Genomic DNA, 19,457 nt, shown 5'->3' on the forward strand with positions numbered 1-19,457 from the left:
GGCTCTTTGTCAGCTGAAGACTTTCTCTGAAGATGACCAGAACTCCCTTTTACCAAGCTTCGCAGGCAGCAGCAACATCCCTAAACCACTGATGCCAGCACACCCACACATATTTAGCTGTTAGTGGCTCAAGTATGATGTTGCTGACTGCAGAGCTTGGTAGAAGAGAGTTCTGGCTGTTTTTGGAGGAGGTCCTCAGCTGGGAATGCTTGGGGAACTCCAACTACACAGCAAGAGTTAAGACAGGTGTTAGACATGCTAGGGCAGAAAATAAAAGAGGGCCCCCTCCCCGATCCCCTCTCCTCCACCTATCACATTGACAGACCCTCACCAAAGATAGAACAAGGAATCAAAAATAAAAATATATAATCAAAAAATGAACTGATAACACCAAGAAATTTAACTTAGCATGTGCTGTAACACTGGAGAAAAAAAAACCATAAATGCATTTCCTTTTCTACTGCACACAATACAGCCATTTGCTATGCACATTTCCTAAAGCTAACATATTCCATTTAAAACATTCAAAATGCTTTTTGTCTGGACATTTTATTTTTCCATCAGGTTGGTTCCAGTTTCTCTTCTTTCGTCTTGTCCTGCTAATTCTTCAAGCAGCTGCAGTCAGTTTGTGTTTTCTCCTCTCTCCAGTCTGTTCCCTCACTACACCAGCCTCCGACATATCAATTTGCTTCTTTTTAGCTCTTTCCCCTTTATTTTTCTTTTCTGCCTCTCTGACAACTCAAATTTCACTCGCCTTTCTTCTATTTTTTACTCTTCAGCTACCTATCAAATTTCACACAGTAACTCTCCCATTCCCCATCTCATTCCTTCCCCAGCCCTCCATTCCCTTTCATCTTTAATCTACTCCTCATTACCATATTACTACTCTCTAATCACATTTCCTGGCCTCTCCCACATAGGCCTAGATTCACTAAGCAAACCGATCATGTACTGATCGGTTTGCGACCCCTTTATGACCCCAACCCAATTCACTAACCTTCTTGCAGATCCTGTCCGTACCCGATCCGATCCACACATGCAAATTAGGAAAATGGCATGCAAATCTAGCAAGTCAGCGATTCACTAACATTTCTCAGGCACACCGACTGGGTTGGCCGATCAGAAACCAAGCGACTGGTAAGGACCAGTCGCTCACTCCTTTCCTGCTCTCTCCTGCGCTGAAATACTAGCCCTGAAATTCCCTGCTTGCAGCTGACCATAGGATATGAGAAACTCCACTTTTTTTGTGTAGTGTGGGGCAGCCATGTGTGCTATGTGGAGGAGCCATAAGATGCACTTAAAAAACTGTACTCTCTGCCTTTCCATTGTTACAAGCTCAGTCTCGTACTTCTGAGTCTGTGGGGAAAATGCTGCCCCCAACTCTCCTCTCTGCCGCCCTTCCCTGCAGTGCAGCCCCGCTTTAAAACCACGGGCTCTTTTCCATGCTTTTTGGAGCTGTTCTGTGGTCCGGGCTTTCTGGAGACAGGTGATTCGTTACTTGGAACTTATGTTGGGCCGTTCTATACCTCTTACTCTGGCGGGGTTTTTGTTAGATAAATATGAGGCTTTTTGTTTTCCCCCAGGGGTAGGTTGGTTATTTTTGCAGAAGGCTGGCTTAATGGCTAAGAAGATTATTTTGGGGGAATGGGTTTGGGATCGGGCTCCTTCTTATTGGGCTAGGCGTAACCGTTTGCATGCTCTGATGCTGCTTGAGAGGGGTCGAGTGCGTCATTCTTTGCATCAATCAAAGTTTTTTTTTGCAGGTATGGGGTCCTTATATTTATTCTTTGTCTCCTCGAGTCTGCAGTTTGATTCTTAATACTTTGCCTATTTGATTTTACTGAGTGGTGAGGGGTTCGCAGCTTGGGGTGGCCTCTTCCCGGTTTCTCTCCGCTTTTTTTTTCTCTCTCTCTCATTTTCTTCCCTTTTCATTTTCTTTCTTCTTCGGGAGGTCCATTTTCTGATTTTTTGGGGGGCTCATCAGAGTCCAGGGCCCTGAATGTTCTGCTTTTGCTTGGTTCTTATTCTAACCTCCCTCCTTGGATGGGCTGGATGGGTTGTTGGTTTTTTTTTGGGGGGGTTCTCTTTTTTGGTTATTGTTGTTAGGGGTGGGAGTGGGGTGGTGGGTTGGGAGGTGATGGTGAGGTTCTGGATATTGGGATATATTTGCTGTATGGCTTTTGGTGCACCTGTATGTTCTTTGCTGTATTCATTGCCTTTTCTTTGTCTCTGCTGTGCTTAATAAAAAATTGTTTCCAGTAAAACCACGGACTCGTATTGCAGGGAAGGGCAGGAGAGCAGGAGAGTCAGGGCAGGTTTCGTGTTCAGTTCCGTAGTCTGGCAGTTCCCCCCTCTGCTTCTAAAGGCTGCAGCAAGTCTGCCTTTGCCTTGCTTGCCTGTCATTACTTCCCCGATCCTTCCCCCCTTCTTCCACTAGTGCAGGAGAGCGGCACATGCAGGATCACACGTACAGCCATCAATGATGGTCTGCGCAAGCATCGCGATCGGTCTTCAGCAATCCGTGAGGAGCCTTTAGTGAATGGGTCGCCCAGCAAGACTCGGAAACGGAGAGGAACAGGATCAGGCAGGTAAGAGGGCTTTAGTGAATCTAGCCCATAGTTCCATGGTGCATATGGGAAAGAGGAACCCAAATTAGAGCTATCTCATGCAGGATTCCAACTAGGAGCCATCGCCCAGGAAAAGGATTTAGGTGTTATTGTTGAAGATACATTGAAACCCGCAGCTCAGTGTGTGGTCTATAAGAAAGCAAATAAAATGTTAGGAATTATCAGGAAAGGAATAGAAAACAAAAATTAAAATGCAATAATACCTTTGTATCACTCTATGTTGCGGCTGCACTTTGAATATTGTAATTCTAGACACCGCATCTCAAAAAGATATAACGGAATTAGAAAAGGTACAGAGAAGGGCAATGAAAACAAGAGGGATGGGACAACTTCCTTATAAGGCAAGGCTAAAGCGGCTAGGACTCTTCAGCCTGGAGAGGAGACGGCTCAGGGTAGATATGATAGAGATCTATAAAATACTGAGTGGAGTGGAACGAGTAGATGTGAATTGCTTGTTTACTCTTTCCAAAAATACTAGGACTAGGGAGCATGTGATGAAGCATGTGATGAAGTAGTAGATTTAAAACAAAATCGGAGAAAGTATTTCTTCACTCAACATTTTTATTTATTCATTTAAAAAATGTCTTACTCGCTACATCTACAATTCTGAGCAAGTTACAAATAAACACTCATAACTTAAACAAATAATCAACACTGGACAATAAAAATCTAAAAAGACCAAATACCTTAAAATGTTGTAAGGTCTAAAAACCAGCCTCAATGCAAGAGACCTAAAGACTGGCATCTATAGAATGACTCCCCCTCAACCAGCCTACTTAGATGAAAAATGTCTCTCAAACAACATTGTTTTAACCAACTCCCTAAAATTCAACAAGGACGGAGACTCTTTACATCGAAAGGCAGTGCGTTCCACAATAGAGCGCCTTGTACTGCTATCGTCGAGCGACAGAATCAGACAGTTTAACCTGTTTCAATGATGGAACTTCCAAACACAGCTTCTCCTCAGAACGCAGTGTTCATGTTGGCTGATACAAATTAAAAAGACTACTTATTACCAGCTTCTTGATATGCCACAACTTATAAATCAAAGTACCTTAAACTCAATTCATGCAGCAACCAGTTGAGACTTACTAAAATGTGATATCAAATTTTGAAGCCCCCACAATCAATCGTACTGTAGCATTTTGTAGGCCCGAATGGCATTCTTTGGTAGACCAAAATAAAGGACATTGCAATAATCAAGTGTAGGGATTAATATTGCACTGATGTCTGTTCGAAAGTTCTCTATAGCAAAAGATCTCTTACTGTTCAAAGCAAATGAAGTTTTAAAAAAGCTTTAGATAATACAGCCTTTATTTGCAGTATAAAAGACAATGAGGAATCCAAAATTACACGCAAATATTTGTATCTTCAATTTTTGACTTCCCATTGACCACAAGCTTGGATTATTTCCTTGCTCTGCTCTCCCTGGCTCCAGGCACATTCCTGTTTTCAGTGACTGGTTCCTTGTCCTCTTTTGCACTGCAGCACTTACCCTGGCACTCGCAGATTCCAGACCAATGGCTACCTTTCTTTCTTTTTTTTTTTTTTTTTTTCAGTTCTTACAAAAGTGCAATATAACATACTTGTCATAAATCTGAGAATTAAGCACTTATAAACATTCAGAAACAGTTCATCAACCCTTTACAAAAATCCACTTCCCTTCCCCTCTTTCCAGAAAACCCCCCTATTAAATCAGATCATTTAAAACATATACCCCCCCCCCCCCGGATGTTCAAATATTATATCAAACAAAATTAAAACTACAATAATTCTACAAAAGACATCAATGGGCCCCAAATTAATTTAAAAAATTTTTGTGTTCCCTGACAAATCAGCATTTGTCTTTTCATATTTATATAATAAACATAAATTTGCCCACCAGAACGTAAAGCTAAGACGATCCCAATTTTTCCAGTTGCGCGTAATCAACTGTACAGCTGTACCGTCATAATTAAGAAGAGTCGCCTTTTATATTTATCTAAGGGAGCCTTTACATGCAGCACAGTTCCACAAATCACTACCTCAGAAGTCAAAGGGATCGCAGATTCTAAAATATTATTAATATGTCCCCAAATCGACTTCCAAAATCTCAGTATCATAGGGCAATAAAACAGTAAGTGATCCAGTGTTCCTACATCTAGATGACAGTGCCAGTATCTATCCAACTTATTCAATCTAACCGGGGTCCAAAAAGAACGATGTAACAAAAACAAACAAACAAACAATGGCTACCTTTCTACTTGTAAAGTCCACACCAATTTCTTTACCAAATGCTCACTCTGAGCTTTGGAAACCCAGCAAGGATCACAGTTTGAAAACTCAAAGATATTACATACTGAGTGGAAGAATATATTCTAGCAGCCCAGGGCACAGGAGCATGCCACTATATTCTTAGCTGCCTGCAGGATATTGCTTTGGTAGACAAGGAACAAGCATCCGGCTCATAGAGCCGAGTTGAGACCTGGGAGGTGGTTGCAGAAGGGTTTTTTTGTTATCAAGAGTAAAGATTCAGCAATTAAGCAAGAAGAAAGTCAGGGAGCCAAACCAGGAAACACACAGAGTTTGAGACAAACCAATTAGTAATATTGCATCTCCTACCCAGTGATTCTTGGGCTTACTCTTGTGAGGAGCAGCTGGTAATTGTTAGATTTTTGTGTTCACTATACAAATATATCTTTTTGTTGCTTGTTCTTATTTTGTTCTTCCTATTCTCTCCCCTCCTGCCACTTCCATCCCTCTTCACCCCTTGGTGCTTCTTCCTTCCAGCCTGATCCTCTCTACTCAGAACCCTTTTCTCAGCCAATTTCCCCTACCAGCCCTCTCCTCTTTGAATCCCACACAGCTCCTCTTCCATTCCTTATCTCTGCTTCTTTCTTCAACCTATTCTTCACCTACTTCTCTTTGTATCACAGCCCATGCCCCCCTTCCCCAGTTTACATTCACTTCAGCTCCCTTTCACAGTCCAGATCTCTTCCTTCAGCATTTTTTCTCTCACAACCTATCAGTGTCTGTGCTACTGTTTCCTTTCCCTGCTTCTCTATCACTTCCTTTCCCAGGGTCTCCCTGGGCACTTCTCCCCCTCTCTATGGTAGACCAAAGGCAGGAAGCCTGTCTGACCTCCTCTGGATGAGTCAGTTGCCATCCACTCAGGCTCTCCTCTACTGGCTAAGAGCCCACTGCTCAGACATTCCTTATCTAACCAATAGGCTGCAGGGGGAGGCAGGACCAGTAGCTTAGGAGACATCAATCTTCTGTCCTGCTTTCCCCTCCTGGCTAAGGCTTGTCTGGCTAATGGTGTCTTGATTCTGCCTCCTTTGCAGCTTATTGGCTGACTTAGGAATGGCTGACCAATAGGCTGCAGGGAAGGTGGGAGTAGTAGCTGAGAAGACATAGCCTTACTTCCTGCTTTCCCCTGCTGCTCCATATAAGGAGGATTTCTGTTTTGATGTTGAATAGCGCTTCAAAAAAATATTGGGGGTACTCCAGCACCCACAGAGCTAGTGCCTATGGATCCAACATATCCATCTTTCTCCTCTCTCTACCTCCTATGTATCACTTTCCCTCATCTCTCTCTTACTTGCACCCTGGGTCCAACATCTTTCTTCCCCTTCTCCCTAAGCAGCATCTTATGCTACTACTATTTATTATCATTTCTATAGTGCTACAAAAGGTATGCTGCACTGTACTTTTAACAGGTAAGAAACAATCCCTGCTCAATAAAGCTTAAAATCTAATTAAAACAGACAACCAGGACAAATACGGATTAGGGAATGTCTTACAGAGGGAATGATAAAACAGATATAGGTATTTTACTATCGTGCCCAATATGAGTATTTCTCCCTCTCACCCATGCACCATCTGTCCCTTCTCACCACCCCTATTTTCTCCCTATCATCCCTCACCACCTCCTCCATGCAGCATATTTCTTTCTTCACCCCCATATACAGAGTTCCTTCCTTTCTCATCCCTCTCCACCACTTTGCTGCATTTCTCCCTTCCTTCTACCCCATGTCCAGCAATACAACTCCCCCCACCCCACCTCACTGCTGCAGCATTTGTCCTTCCCTCGCTCCCTCATCCCATGTTACTCAAACCTTTTCCTCTGCTTCAAGGTCCCCAGCAGCAGTGCATTTTGACAGCACTGACTTGGCTCCTGTGGTCCTGCATCACTCTCTTCAAGTTCATTGGGTCCCCAGCACTGGCAGCGATTCCCACACACTGCCTGCTGCAGACTTGGAATCATCCCCACTACCGCAAACTTTCTGTCAAGGTGCACTGCTGCTGGGCAGGCCTAGACCTGCTCAGGCCCACCTGTGGTTACGCCCCTGCATGAGAGATCTGCATACAATGGAGGCAATGTGCAAATTTATCTCATGCATATTCATTGTGGATATCCTGAAAAAATGACTGGTTAGGTGTGTCCTAAGGACTGGGTTGAGAACCCTTGAGTTAAAATATCTATTTCTCTTCATAGGAAGTGCCAAAGAGCAGAGGTTGACAATTTTGAAATATGAGCGACAGACAACTACTCCTTGTGTCCTTGTTTTAGTTGCCATGTGTGCTAGCTTTGTTAAAATGGTGAGCCACAACTTCTTATACAAGCGATATTGTGCCACACCCTGCTACCTACTACTAACCCTTAAAGACTGGCATGCTCTAAATGTGTGAAGGGGCACTTCTTAGGAGTGGCCGTGGTAGAGCACCCTGAGGCTGTGGGATCAATTCCAGCACTGCTTCATGTGACCCTAGGCAAGTCACTTAATCCTCCTTTACCCCAGGTATAAAATAAGTACCTGTACTGTATAACCACAAAAAGACAGTATACGAGTCCCATCTCCCCTTTCCACTTCTTAAAGCATACAAAATAATCTCCTCCTCAGTACTTACACCCATCATTTATAAAACGAAACAAAATCATCTCATTGCTGTGCTGACTGTAAAATCCAGAAAGGTAGACTTAAGAAGATTTAAAATTTTTGTTATGGGCTCTAGAAAAGGTGTACATTTTTAAAGTTCAAAACTGTGTAACAAAACAAAAGGACTTATTTGGACAAAAAAGGAATGAAGATGGGGATTGGAATCAAAAAAGGAAGCAGCACAACTGCTTAACCAATTTAGATAAAATCTAACAGCAAAAAAGCAGCAGCATTTCCACAATAGGGATTACATTTGAATAGTTTTAACCAAAACAGTGGTGATCATTTTAATTATTTGCTTAAGGTAGTAGAATCTCGCGAATGGACTTCAGTGAATTGCCTCAAAACTAATTGGAAATGTGGTTTATACAACGGAACCTGTATTTTAATTACATTAGTAATAGGATCCGCGTCTTCACAAAGATATTTTGAGTCATACATTTCCTGCCAGAGTTCTAGAAATAAACACGATAGTTTAAAAAAAAAACTTCACTCCCCATAATCCTGCTGGAGCGCATGCGCTATGATGTTCCAGTTGTCAAAGTGCTTTGCAGAACCGTCATATGTTTGTCATACCCAAACGAAAGAGGAAAATAGTGTTTTATTGATCTTTAGAAACGTCAACACTAAGAGGTAACTCTTATTTGGTGTGTTTACTTAAATTCGCCGTTTACTGCATGCACACGAAATTAATTTTCATAATATGGACATATGTGAACCATTGAACTGTGAATTTAAGTTTAATATCCTTGGTGAATAGTTAAATTGGTTATATGGTATTGGTTTGGCTTGATTTTTAAATTAGTTTGTTCTGCATATGTATGAATTTACACTGGCTTCATTCATTAAAGGTCTTGTCTTGACCTTGACACGAGGAGCTGAATTAGTGCCTAAACTTACCTCCGTGGAATAATTAGAAACCAGCTAATAATTATTAATTTTTTTTAAATCATAGTATGGAGTTTGGGGGCACAGACTAAAGAAATCCGTCTCGGGTTTTAAAATCATGATAGATAAGTATTTCCCAGACTTCGGAAATTGTTGCAAAGCCGAGTTTATCTATTTTTATGGAGAGTTTCACTTAGTACATTCTTATTTGTGCAAGTACTGTTATACATTTAGAAACTGATTTGGCTTAAAAAAATGTCCGTCAAATAATACTACTGCTAAAAATAAGTATAATTATCACTGCTGCGAGGATGTGCATAATCCTGTGTTAGATATATGTTGAGTGTTTCATTCAGAGTCTGAAATGTGTCTTGCTGCAGTACCGCATTAATCTGCCTTGCATGGTTAACTCTGAGAATCACGTCCACAGATCTGTGCTTCTCAGCATGGCTCCCTGCTGCCCATACATAACCTGAACAAAGGCGTCATTGGAGCTCTTACCGCCTTACTCAACTACAGAACTAAGACGTAACCCATTTCCCTTTATGTGTACAGTTACTAGCGTAGTAGGGGCAATGTTGGGTATATTGGTATAATGCATGTCAGGGCTAAAACAGTATCTTTTTTTCAGTTCTTAAATACGTATGTTCCTTTTACTTTCTTATAAAGTCACATTTAACAAATATATATACACGTCTACTTGTAAAATGCGATTGGAAGGGGGAAACTAATGATCGCTAAGAAATCGATCTGGGTTGTGTCCTTTTCAATGTATGATCCTTTTACTTCTTGCAATTGTAAGTAGATTTGTGGTCTTGACATTCCAAACATCTAGATCCAGTGGACGTGATTATGTGTCTTGAGAAGTATTATGTTTTACAATTGATGAAAATAAACCAGTGAATTACCCGCCTCTCTTTTTAAAGCATTTTAAAGAATAGAGCTTTTGTCAACTATCAGCCTTTATACTTTTTAACATGTTTGACCATAGGCCATTTCTACGAAAAGCACGATCTGCGTGTATTTCTTAAGGGATTGGGGAACGGGAAAGCCAGATGAACTGTCGAGTTTATACGCAGAAATACGGTAGAAGAGTTTGTGGGGCAGCATGCAGTACTGATATTGTACTTTGTTATATTACACTAATGCAGCTTTGTATAAATTAAAATAATAATAATAATAATGTGAACATCACCTAAAGAACTAATTCACAGTGAATAGGTTGCGAAAATGTTTAATTGAATACCGTTTTAGTACATGGGCCTTCCTTTCAATGCCGTGCAGTTAAGAGAATTAAGCTGACAAGGCTGAAATGAATGTAAGGAAACTGAGTGTGGTAATTCATTAGGCAGGGTCGAAAAATAGCTTGGTAACGATTTTTGGTTACATTTTGTCTGTAAGCAAAGGCTGATAAATCAGACACTAGCTGCATCTACCGACATCTGTAATTCGCTTTTTTAGCCGGACAAAAAAAAACTGGCTGGTAAAAGAATATATGGATTAGCTTTGATTGAATTTTTATTATAGGTTGTCATATTTTTCTCCCCCCCTCCCCCCCCCCCCCAGTTTGCTTTATGCTACTACATTTGCATATTCTCTTGGTTGTTCAAATTTTACATAGGGATAAGGAAAATATTGCACAGGCCTGATAGAAATCTATTTGATTGTGTAGGATGTAGGGTTGGGGTTAAACAAACAAAAAAAAATTATTGACCGCCTTTTATAAAGAAATTCATCCAATGTGCTATTCCCAAAACCACAAAAGAACTACCGTAAGTTACCAGGTATATTGACATATTAAAAAAATAGAGTGAAAGTTAAAATTGTTATTGGACTTCTTTGTGAGAAAGCAAATGAATATTTGTCAAGTATTTATTTTTTACTAATAGGCGCTTATCGCCACTGTACACTTGAGACCGAATTAAACAAACGAAAATGAGCTGACTGCCTGATAGTCGAAAATGCCTACTTCTCCTTTAAAGCGATCTGCGCGCAGCTGAATGGGAGCTGTGTCTTTTTTAACCTTGCCGAAGGACGCGGCACTATTTATTGACGTATGCAAATACTAGTGGAGGGTGGCGCCTCAAAAACAGGAACCAGAATCAGTTTCACATTGCAGGGCGAGAGCTGCGAGTTCCGGTGTATGGGGAAAGAGACGTGGCGAAATTGCAGTATATCTCTCTATTCATTAAGCACAATTCTTATACTGAGGAGAGCTAAAGACATCGGCGAAGGGGGAATTCTGCCAAACGCCCACTTTTAGGGAGAAAATGCAGCTTTAAACAAGGAGGAAACATTACCTGTTTGCAGTCTGTTGTAGCAGTTCTTTCAGTCACACGAGATTTTCTCCAGTAAAAAATATTAAATGTAACTCGGCTGGTAAAATTAACAATAACGCGTCTGGATTTTTTTTTTATTTTTTTTTCTTTTTCTGTTTCAGCTGCGCAAACCATGCAGGATGATTTACTGATGGACAAAAGCAAAGCTCAGCGGCAGCAGCAGCAGCAACAACAACAACAACTACTACCACAAGATCCGAGTTCAGACGCCCCTTCCACGTCTGTAGCTCCAGCCACTTCCAGGAGCGAAGACAGTGCGGTGACGAGCCTCATTCTCGCAGCTCCCGCTCCAATCAAAGAGAAAATGCAGATGGAGTCCCCTGTCCTGCCTGGCTTGAGCTTCCAGCAGGAACCCGCTGCCGCTTCCCTGTCCCCGTCTTTCGGCAGCGCTTGGTCAACGGGCACCGCCAACGCGATCGAAGATAGCTTTTTCCCAGGAATCACTTCGGTGAACGGGACGATGCTCTTCCAGAATTTCCCGCATCCCGTCAACCCCGTCTTCGGAGGCACTTTCTCGCCGCAGATTGGCATTGCTCATCAGACGCCGCAGCCACAGCCTCAAGCCCAACAGCAGCGAAGGTCGCCCGTCAGTCCCAGCCAAGCGCCTTTCGCCCCCAGAAACGCTTACAACCATCAGCCCATCATGACCAACAAACCCTCTTCCTCCGCTGCTTCCTCCTCTAGCTGGAATAACCACCAGAATACCGCATGGAGCACGCCTTCCAATCCTTGGGGGGGCTTGCAACCCGGCAGGGACCCTCGCAGGGCGGTTGGAATTGGAGTCGGGGTAGGGGTGGGGGTTCCCTCCCCCCTTAACCCGATTTCGCCTTTGAAAAAACCCTTTTCCAGCAACGTGATCGCACCCCCGAAATTCCCCCGGGCCGCCCCTTTGACACCTAAATCCTGGCTGGAAGATAACGCTTTTAGAGCGGATAATGGCAACAACCTACTGCCTTTTCAGGTAATGTAGATAGCTACCGTAAATACTGTTGTTCTAATTATTCGTGTGCATTGTCTGAACGAAAGGTGTATTTTGAGCTTTGCCATAGTTCATTATGTCCACACTCGTTAATGCACGTCAGCAGTAATGTGCCCACTTCACTGCACAAAGCTGTGGCATCGGGGTTACTCTCTAACACGTCATTTCTCTTGTAGTAGTAGTAATTGCAATCCAGAAATAAGCTCCACGATTTTTGACGATGGTTCTTGTTCCAATGTTTAGTAGTCAGAATCCGATTTGCTTTGGTGTATCATAACTCGTTTCTATTAAACTTAGCTGGAAATATCCATATTGCATTCATTATGCATTAATCTTTGTGACGGGGATTGGTTTTGTTTTAACTGTGACTATTATCTTCGGTATGTGTTCTTAGGTTAATATCGTAATATGTAGTACTGCTGGTTTGAAGTGGGCTACACGTTGAAATGCTCACGGGATTTCGTAACTTTAAGGGAATTGCGTTGTCGCTAATATTCCAAGACAGCATCTCTCACCACTCATTTTACTTGTAAATAACATTAGACACAATCATTTTAGAAGCATTGTTGTATGGCCATGTATGCTGCCGGGTGGTTCCTCTTAGATAGCACACTGAAATATTCAAAGAGGTAGCGTCCTTCACCAGTTATTTAAGAGGGATCAATTACCAAATTTGAAACTAGGAAATCCAAGATCATCGCTGGGGGGGGGGGGAATGCTTCGGGTAGTTTTACTGTCTCTTTAGAAGCACCACACGAGCGACAGCTTTATATGTTATACAATTGGCTTATGAAGTGATGTAAACACTTTAAAAAAAATCTAAACTATGCTTATTCCAAGTATTCCGACTGTCGTTTATTAATGCTTCTCGGGGTTGTTTAGGTTTTACAGCGCTGTGCTAGGCAAGCTTGTAAATGCTGCTTGGTTTTTTTTTTAGTTCATTTTGTTTAAAGAGCCTTTTTACTGCTTTGTGATTGGTTTGCTTTGGGAAGAGGGCGTAGCCCTTCTATCTTATTGGTGTTTTGTCACAAAATGTACGTTCTATGAAGACACAGAGATACTTAGGCAATAAGCTGTGGCAAAGCCGTAGCTTTTTTTTTTTTTTTTTTGTTACCCTCGTAACCTTGATTCCTCCCAGCTTTTCAGTCGCTGTGCTGGTTCTGATTCTTAAAACAATTTTTTTTATCAAGTTCTTAGTCTGTGTTGCTTTTGTTTTGTTCACTTATTAGACTGCTTTGCAGAGGGATAGCCCAGTACAATTTGTTTATATTTCCTTTCTGTATTATTGTAAGCTATCGGCTTATCTAGGCTGTTCTAGCCAGCATTTTCAAGATGTACTTTCTTAATTTGACCTTTTTATTTTATTTATTTTTGGGTGTGGGGGGATGCTAGAAAGGAATTTGCAGTTGAAAAATTTGTCTTTTGACCTTGAACATAAATATTTTCCAGGGTACAAATGCTAACTACTTTATCAATAATTTCTTGAAAAATTCAGATATATAGTATACAAAATTTTGAGTATATGATATACTTGCCTAGGTGACTTAGGTTAGATTTAATAGTTTAAATCAATACAAGTGAGTTTATTTTTAATCTCTAGTCACCAATATAAGTAAATCTTGTGTATATTAAACTCTTTACAGCACTGAGTTTTAGGTTCATAGGGGGTCTTTTACTAAAGGTTAGCGCATGCTATCTGCCACAGGACCCATTTTATCCCTGTGGACCCTGCTGCAGATAACAGGGGCTAATCCATAGTAAAAGACCCTTTATATTTGTTTGCAGTTTTCTCTTTTTATTCCCTGTTTGAGCATTGATATCAAGGTCTATGTGCAGTACATTTTCCACAGAAAAGCAATTTCATTAGCTTTGTGAAGGGTGGGGGTAACTTTATAACAGGGTTACTAAAAACAAATGCTCTGGAAAAAGCACCTATTTTATAATGCTGGCATAGATGCTTATGTGCCTTTTTATAAAACTAGGCTTCTGAAATGACCCCAAGGGAGGTGCACAAAAATTCTCTGAATAAGGTGTATGTGAAACATGTGTATTTTGTAAAATGTGTGCATACTGCATATGATGCTATTCCAGCTACACTTAAACTATTCTGCCAGAAATACCTACCCACAGACTGTGTAAAAGTAGGTATGATTTGTTTTATTTAAAAATGTCTGTATTTATTTTATTTTATTTTAAAATAAACACCCTTATATTCCGCTTATACCTAAGCTGATTAACCCCCTCCCTCAAAAAAACAACAAACAAACCATGGTTCCAGGTGTAGTAATTCATTTCTCTTCTGAGGCCTTTCACCCCTCCCTTCCCCTCCTGAGCAATTAAATGAAAAAAAAACCCACAAAAATATAATTTTTTGCTATTTTAAATATCACAGCTTATTCCAGCTTTTCCCAAATGGTGCACTGTAGCGACCTCACAGGAAAACTGTGGCATATTTTAAGACCCCTGTGGAATGGCTGGGGTGTGGGGGGAGGGGATGCCAAGCTCTGCCAGGTGAAGCGGTCTGCTGCCATGAGCGCCATGTTGCCTGTACTCAGTGTGCAGTAGATTCCTTGGGCAGCAGACCTCTTCAGGTGGTAGGCAAAGGTAGGACTCCATGTGATGGGGGATGGGTGGAGAAGATCTGAAATGGCAGTTACCCAGACTGTGGCCTAGGAGCGCCATGAAAATCTTCATAAGAACATAAGAATTGCCGCTGCTGGTTCAGACCAGTGATTCATTGTGCCTAGCAGTCCGCTCACATGACGGCCCTTAGGTCAAAGACCAGCGCTTCAACTGAGAATAACCTTACCTGCGTACGTTCTGGTTCAGCAGGAACTTGTCTAACTTTGTCTTGAATCCCTGGAGGGTGTTTTCCCCTATAACAGCCTCCGGGAAGAGCGTTCCAGTTTTTTTACTACTCTCTGGTAAGGGTGCTGTGAATCTAATAAGTTTGGGAACCATTTGTATATGTTTTGATAAACAATGTAGTATCATTCTGCTACGCTGCGACATGATTCTAAGTGTGTTGCTAAACATAAGTGCTTTTAGATTTCTAATGGTATCAAAATTATCAATCGTTCTTATGTTTGTATGATACTGTTCAAAACTTGATAAAGGAAGCTGTTTAGAATTGTATGTGTAGATATTTGCTCACCACGCTATTTTAATGTTTAAGCTTTATGTGTGATTTACATACATGATTGGATTTGCTCCTAGTCACAAAGTTATCGGGTAGCAATTTCAGTGACCCCCCATAGCAGGATTAGGTAATATTCAAATGGGTGGGATTTGAGTGCCTTGGCCATTCAGATCCTAGTGGATAGTTGGGATTATCTTTATTTCCATCTCATGGCACCTAGCCAGAACATGAAATACCCACACTTCATTAGCTACAGGAAGGAATGGAGTTTACTGGGGACTGATGCCTTTCTCTAGTGCTTTTTTATATATTTTTTAATCTATCTATTGACTTTTATATCTATCAACCATTCAAGTTCTGCATTGGTTTACAATAAAAAGAAACTGGACATAACTAGGATATACAATAATAATACAATTTCATATTCATGATAAGGCATGCACAGTAAACTTATCAAACAAGTTAAGTTTTCAGTTGACTAAAAACTAAGTAAACTCTAGGGCAGGGGTGTCCAACCTGTGGCCCGAGGGCCGCATGTGGCCCCGCGAAGTATTTTTTGTGTGGCCCCGGTCTAGGGTGATGCAGTGTTTTCCTCTGCTGCCCCCGGGTGTTTACCGTCTTGCCGGCTCCCTCCTCTGTCTTGCTGCAGTGTTTGTGCGGCCCCAGAAAATATTTTTTCGGCCAATGCGGCCCAGGGAAGCCAAAAGATTGGACACCCCTGCTCTAGGGGATAAGAAGTAACGGGCCAATTTGTTCCAAAGCCGAACTACCTGGAAACATAGCTACATCTTGATCGACCTCTTAACTGTAGGGACAGCAAAAGGATTAATACTCCGGATGCTGCAAAAATGAGCTGCATACTCGATCTCTCCACTTGCTGGAGATGAAAGCGCTCTGTTTCTTCAGATTGGACCTGCCAGCTGAGGTACATGGAGCTTTCTTGATTGTTGGCAGGGTTCCTTGCTCTGGGTTCCTGCAGCAGGTGCTAATGCTCATGGAGCATCTGGATCCCTTGAATGATGATGCCCGAAGTAGTTGGACTACCAGCCTTGCTGCAGACTTGTTTTTGTCTTCTGTCTCTCTTGCATGTTTGTCTGATGGGCTTTTTAAAGGCTGTTGTGCAGAGCAGGAGCTGTCTTTATGGGGAGTAGAGTGTGGACCTGGCCTCAATCCTGGCTTTTCTGCAGCATGGTGTTGAACAGAATCTAGTCCTTAATTCCCTACTGAAGTGGCTACTTTCTCTCTTGTTGTAGAGGTAGGATTGACAAACTTTATTCTGGCTGTACAGCCAGATATGGATCACTTTTTTTTGTTTTTTTTAGTGAGTAGCCAAATATGGCTTTTATTAAAAGGTCCTTTTGTAGAACAATCACTTTTTGTCCCAAATCCAGTTCTCATCCAAACAGTTTCTTATGTGAATATTGGTATATGCTCTCATTCTAAGCTGGATTTTTAATAGTTAGTGCTTTAGTGGAATTCTATTAAAAGGTAACACATTTATTAAATCAGATGTCCTACCTCCGGGTCAGGGGATCACCCAAAAAGCAAACTTTTTTCACAAACGGACCTCAGAGTCCAAAGGATATCACTCACAAAGCCAAAAGGCTGCAAAAGGAGTTAACTCTGGGGAAAACCGAGATGGAGAGAAAAAACTCCCTTTAAGAGGAAGAAAAGGTCTCTGGCTCAGAACCTGGGTTAAATTAAGTGCTTACCTCCCTCTTAAAGAGAGTGTTTTCTCTCTGTCTCTCAGTTTTCCCGAAGTGGACCAATGATGATAAGATCAGGTTAACTCCTTTTGCAGCCTTTGGCTTTATGAACGATATCCTTTGGACTCTGAGGTCCGTTTGTGAAAAAAGTGTGTTTTTGTGGTGTCCCCTGACACAGAGGTAGGACATCTGATTTAATAAGTGTGTTACTCATAGTATAGATGTATTGGCTTTATTAATCGTGTTTATAATATTCTATTAAAAGGTGCAAATTTAAATGAAATTTCTTTTAAACAATACACAATCCAGGAAATAGTTTCACAGAAAAAGGTATAGTAGCATATAAATGTAGATAAACTTAGCGTTACTAACCCCAACAGTATATGTGGTTCTATAAAGCATTATCACCTTCCTCTCATCCCCAGTCCTGGTCATCTTACTATCATGGCTTTCCTCTCCCCTTCACAAATCCCCTGGTTGAATGTGTAAAATAGTCACCACTAACATACTATGTGTCCTATGAGGCAGTGCCTCCCAAACTGGTGATCAAATTTGCTTAAAATATAGTAAATGATGACAATGGTCCATCCAGTCTGCCCATTAGTTAGGCACATTATAAATTCATGATTATATTAACTATAAGCTCCACCTGATACTGTCCTAGGTTACAACTGCTGGAGTTGCCATCCAAGCTCACTCCAGCCTATCCAACCATCCCATTATTTGCAGGATATCTGCCGTAAAGTCCGACCAGCAATGTCCTCATGTTCCAAGTTACTCGAGTTCCAATTGATGCCCTCCCCAGCCCATCCTATACTGAATCACCACATATGGGACACAGACCCTGCAAGTGTGCCCAGAATCGGCCTTAGTACTTTAATTTTATACCATTCATTTTCTAATTAGAGAGCCTCTGTGTTTATCCCATACCTTTTTGAATTCCATCACTTTTCTTCTCCACCACTTCCCTTGGGAGAGCATTCCATGCATTCACCACCCTCTCTGTGAAAATGAGTTTCCTAACATTTCTCCTAAGTCTTCTTCCCTGCAACCTCAATTTATGCCCTCTAGTTTTACCATGTTCCCTTCTCTAGAAAATATTTGGTCTATATTAATACCTTTCAAGTATTTAAATGCCTATCATAATCTCCCCTGACCCTCCTTTCCTCCCACATATTTAGGTCTTCCAGTCTCTTCTCGTTCTTTTGTCTCAAAACTCCTGACCATTTTTGTCACTTTCCTCTGGACTGCTTCTAGTCTCTTTATATCCTTTGCCAAATGCAGCCTCCAAAACTGAACACAATACTCCAAGTGTGGCCTCACCAAAGACCTAGACAGAGACATCAATAACTCCCTTCTGGTGGTTATTCCTCTTTTCTATACAGCCTAGCATCCTTCTGGCTAAAGCCACCGCCTTATCACACTGTTTCGATGCCTTCAGATTGTCAGATACAATCACCCCAAGGGCCTGCTCCCTGTCCCTGCATATCAGCCTCTCTCTTCCCAGCACATACGGTTCCTACTCCCAAATGTATCACTCTGCATTTCTTCACATTGAATTTTAGTTGCCAGATATTAGACCATTCTTCTAACTTTTGCAGATCCCTTTTTCATATTTTCTACTCCCTCCAGGGTGTCCACTCCTGTTACAAATCTTGGTATCATCTTGAAAAAGACAAACCTTGCCTTATAACCCTTTGTCAATGTCACTCACAAACTAAATAAATTACATCTAGTGCATATCCTTGATCCAGTTCTCTGGTCACCCAGTCAAAGAATTCAATCAGATTTGATTGGCATGATTTACCATTAAGTAAACTCATGTTGCTTCGGATCTTGTAACCCATTAGATTCTAAGAATTTCACTAGCCTTTCCTTCCTAGCAACATTTCCATTATTTTTCCAATAACCAACGTGAGGCTTGCCATCCTGTAGTTTTCCGCTTCATCTCTGCAACCACTGTTCTCCAGTCCTGTGGAACCTCTCCTGTCTCTAAGGATTTATTGAACAAATCTTTTAAGAGGACCCACCAGAACCTCTCGGAGCTCCCTCAATATCCTGGAATAGATCCCATCTGGTCCCTTAGCTTTGTCCACCTTCAGTTTTTCAAATTGTTTATAAACACTTTCTTCTGTGAATGGTGCAGTATCTACTCCATTCTCAGGTGTAACTTTACCAGCCAATTGTGGTGGTCCTCCTTCAGGATTTTCTTGTGTGAACACTGAACAGAAGTATTTGTTTAGCTCGTTTTGCTTTTTCCTCATTTCTCTCCACGTAGTGGTTCATACCTTAAGAACATAAGCAGTGCCTCCGCCGGGTCAGACCACAGGTCCATCCTGCCCAGCAGTCCGCTCCCGCGGCGGCCCAAAACAGGTCAAGACCTTTCTGAATCATCAGAAGGGGCTCCCTTGCCACCTTGGTTTCCCATTTAAGTCCTGCCTTCCTATCGAAGTCCTAGCCCTCCGGTCTTGCACATGCACGACCAGGTTAGTTTATACTCATTACCTGATTTACTTCCTATACTTGTGTTATATCCCAGCTCCTCCATCAGTATCCCACGATCCCTTTATCCCTCAGGAATCCATCCAATCCCTGTTTGAATCCTTGTTTCAGTCTCGTAATTCTATTTTTTTGTCTTCATCCTTTCATTAATAAACCTGAAAAAAAATTTTGGCTCCCTTTTTTATATTTCTAGCCATTTGCTCTACCGCTTATACTCTTGCCAGATGTATCTCTCTCTTGGCTTCTTTCATTTTTATCCGATATTCCCTTCTGTACTCTTCTTGAGTTTTTAAAAATATTTCACACATGCTAACTCTTTTGCCTTTATTTTTTCTGCCACTAGTTTGGAGAACCATAT

At 41.5% G+C, this 19,457-nt stretch overlaps 1 protein-coding gene across 23 annotated transcripts in view; it reads left to right on the forward strand.

Annotated features, from left to right (window-relative positions):
* The window catches only part of CPEB3 (cytoplasmic polyadenylation element binding protein 3), a 241,276-nt gene that overhangs the window by 22,457 nt on the left and 199,362 nt on the right, over window positions 1-19,457 (forward strand). For 12 of the 23 annotated variants that reach the window (XM_033943191.1, XM_033943198.1, XM_033943189.1 and 9 more), the window contains one exon: window positions 10,875-11,734. The exons of 6 other annotated variants lie outside the window; for them this stretch is intronic. In XM_033943191.1, coding sequence (XP_033799082.1) covers window positions 10,886-11,734 — 849 coding nt within the window. In that variant the 5' untranslated portion in view covers window positions 10,875-10,885. Of the gene's footprint in view, window positions 1-8,156; window positions 8,180-9,733; window positions 9,753-10,524; window positions 10,786-10,874; window positions 11,735-19,457 lie in introns of those variants that run through there. 5 more of the 23 variants (XM_033943197.1, XM_033943193.1, XM_033943190.1 and 2 more) reach the window with 5 other exon arrangements.

The sequence above is a fragment of the Geotrypetes seraphini genome, chromosome 4 (genome assembly GCF_902459505.1).
Source record: "Geotrypetes seraphini chromosome 4, aGeoSer1.1, whole genome shotgun sequence".
Taxonomy (NCBI): Eukaryota; Metazoa; Chordata; class Amphibia; order Gymnophiona; family Dermophiidae; genus Geotrypetes; species Geotrypetes seraphini.